Consider the following 495-nt stretch of genomic DNA (forward strand, 5'->3'; position numbering starts at 1 on the left):
TTATGTACCACTGGACACTCAAATGTCAGCAGCCCACCTATATTCCACTTATTATACTCTCATAAAGAATCAAAAAATGTTAATCCTGGTAGAATTTTTCCATAAATTTCATCTCTGCTAATTTATGAGTGTGTTCAATCACTTGCTGCTTATAAAGTAAAAGCTTACTGTGTTATATACTCCTTCAATAGTTTCTGGTCCTTCAGTGGATTTAGCCAATATTTTCAGCCTTCCAGGTGAACCTTTCTCCAACTGTTGAACCTAGTAAGGACAAATAATGTAATTACTCTATGTAAAGTGACAGAAAACAAATGGCCAAAGGGTGTGAACACATGCATGTCTGTGTGTGTGTGTGTGTGCGTGCTTGTGTGTGTATTGGTATATACATATGTGTGAGCATATTAAGGTTTTTGGACTAGGCAGAGAGAGGAAAAAGGTCCTTACAAGATACATCTTGGAAGTAGAAATGAATTAATGGATTAGCTGAGATTAGAG

At 36.4% G+C, this 495-nt stretch overlaps 1 protein-coding gene across 1 annotated transcript in view; it reads right to left on the bottom strand.

Moving 5' to 3' along the window:
* Positions 1 to 168: 168 nt before the first annotated feature.
* LOC103581816 (thioredoxin reductase 3) overlaps positions 169 to 495 on the bottom strand; it is a gene marked incomplete at both ends in the record, with an annotated part of 25,388 nt that continues 25,061 nt past the window's right edge. The window contains one exon of the mRNA XM_008563559.1: positions 169 to 261. Coding sequence (XP_008561781.1) covers positions 169 to 261 — 93 coding nt within the window. The remainder of the gene's footprint in view (positions 262 to 495) is intronic.

The sequence above is a fragment of the Galeopterus variegatus genome, unplaced genomic scaffold (assembly GCF_000696425.1).
Source record: "Galeopterus variegatus unplaced genomic scaffold, G_variegatus-3.0.2 Scaffold14005, whole genome shotgun sequence".
NCBI lineage: Eukaryota > Metazoa > Chordata > Mammalia > Dermoptera > Cynocephalidae > Galeopterus > Galeopterus variegatus.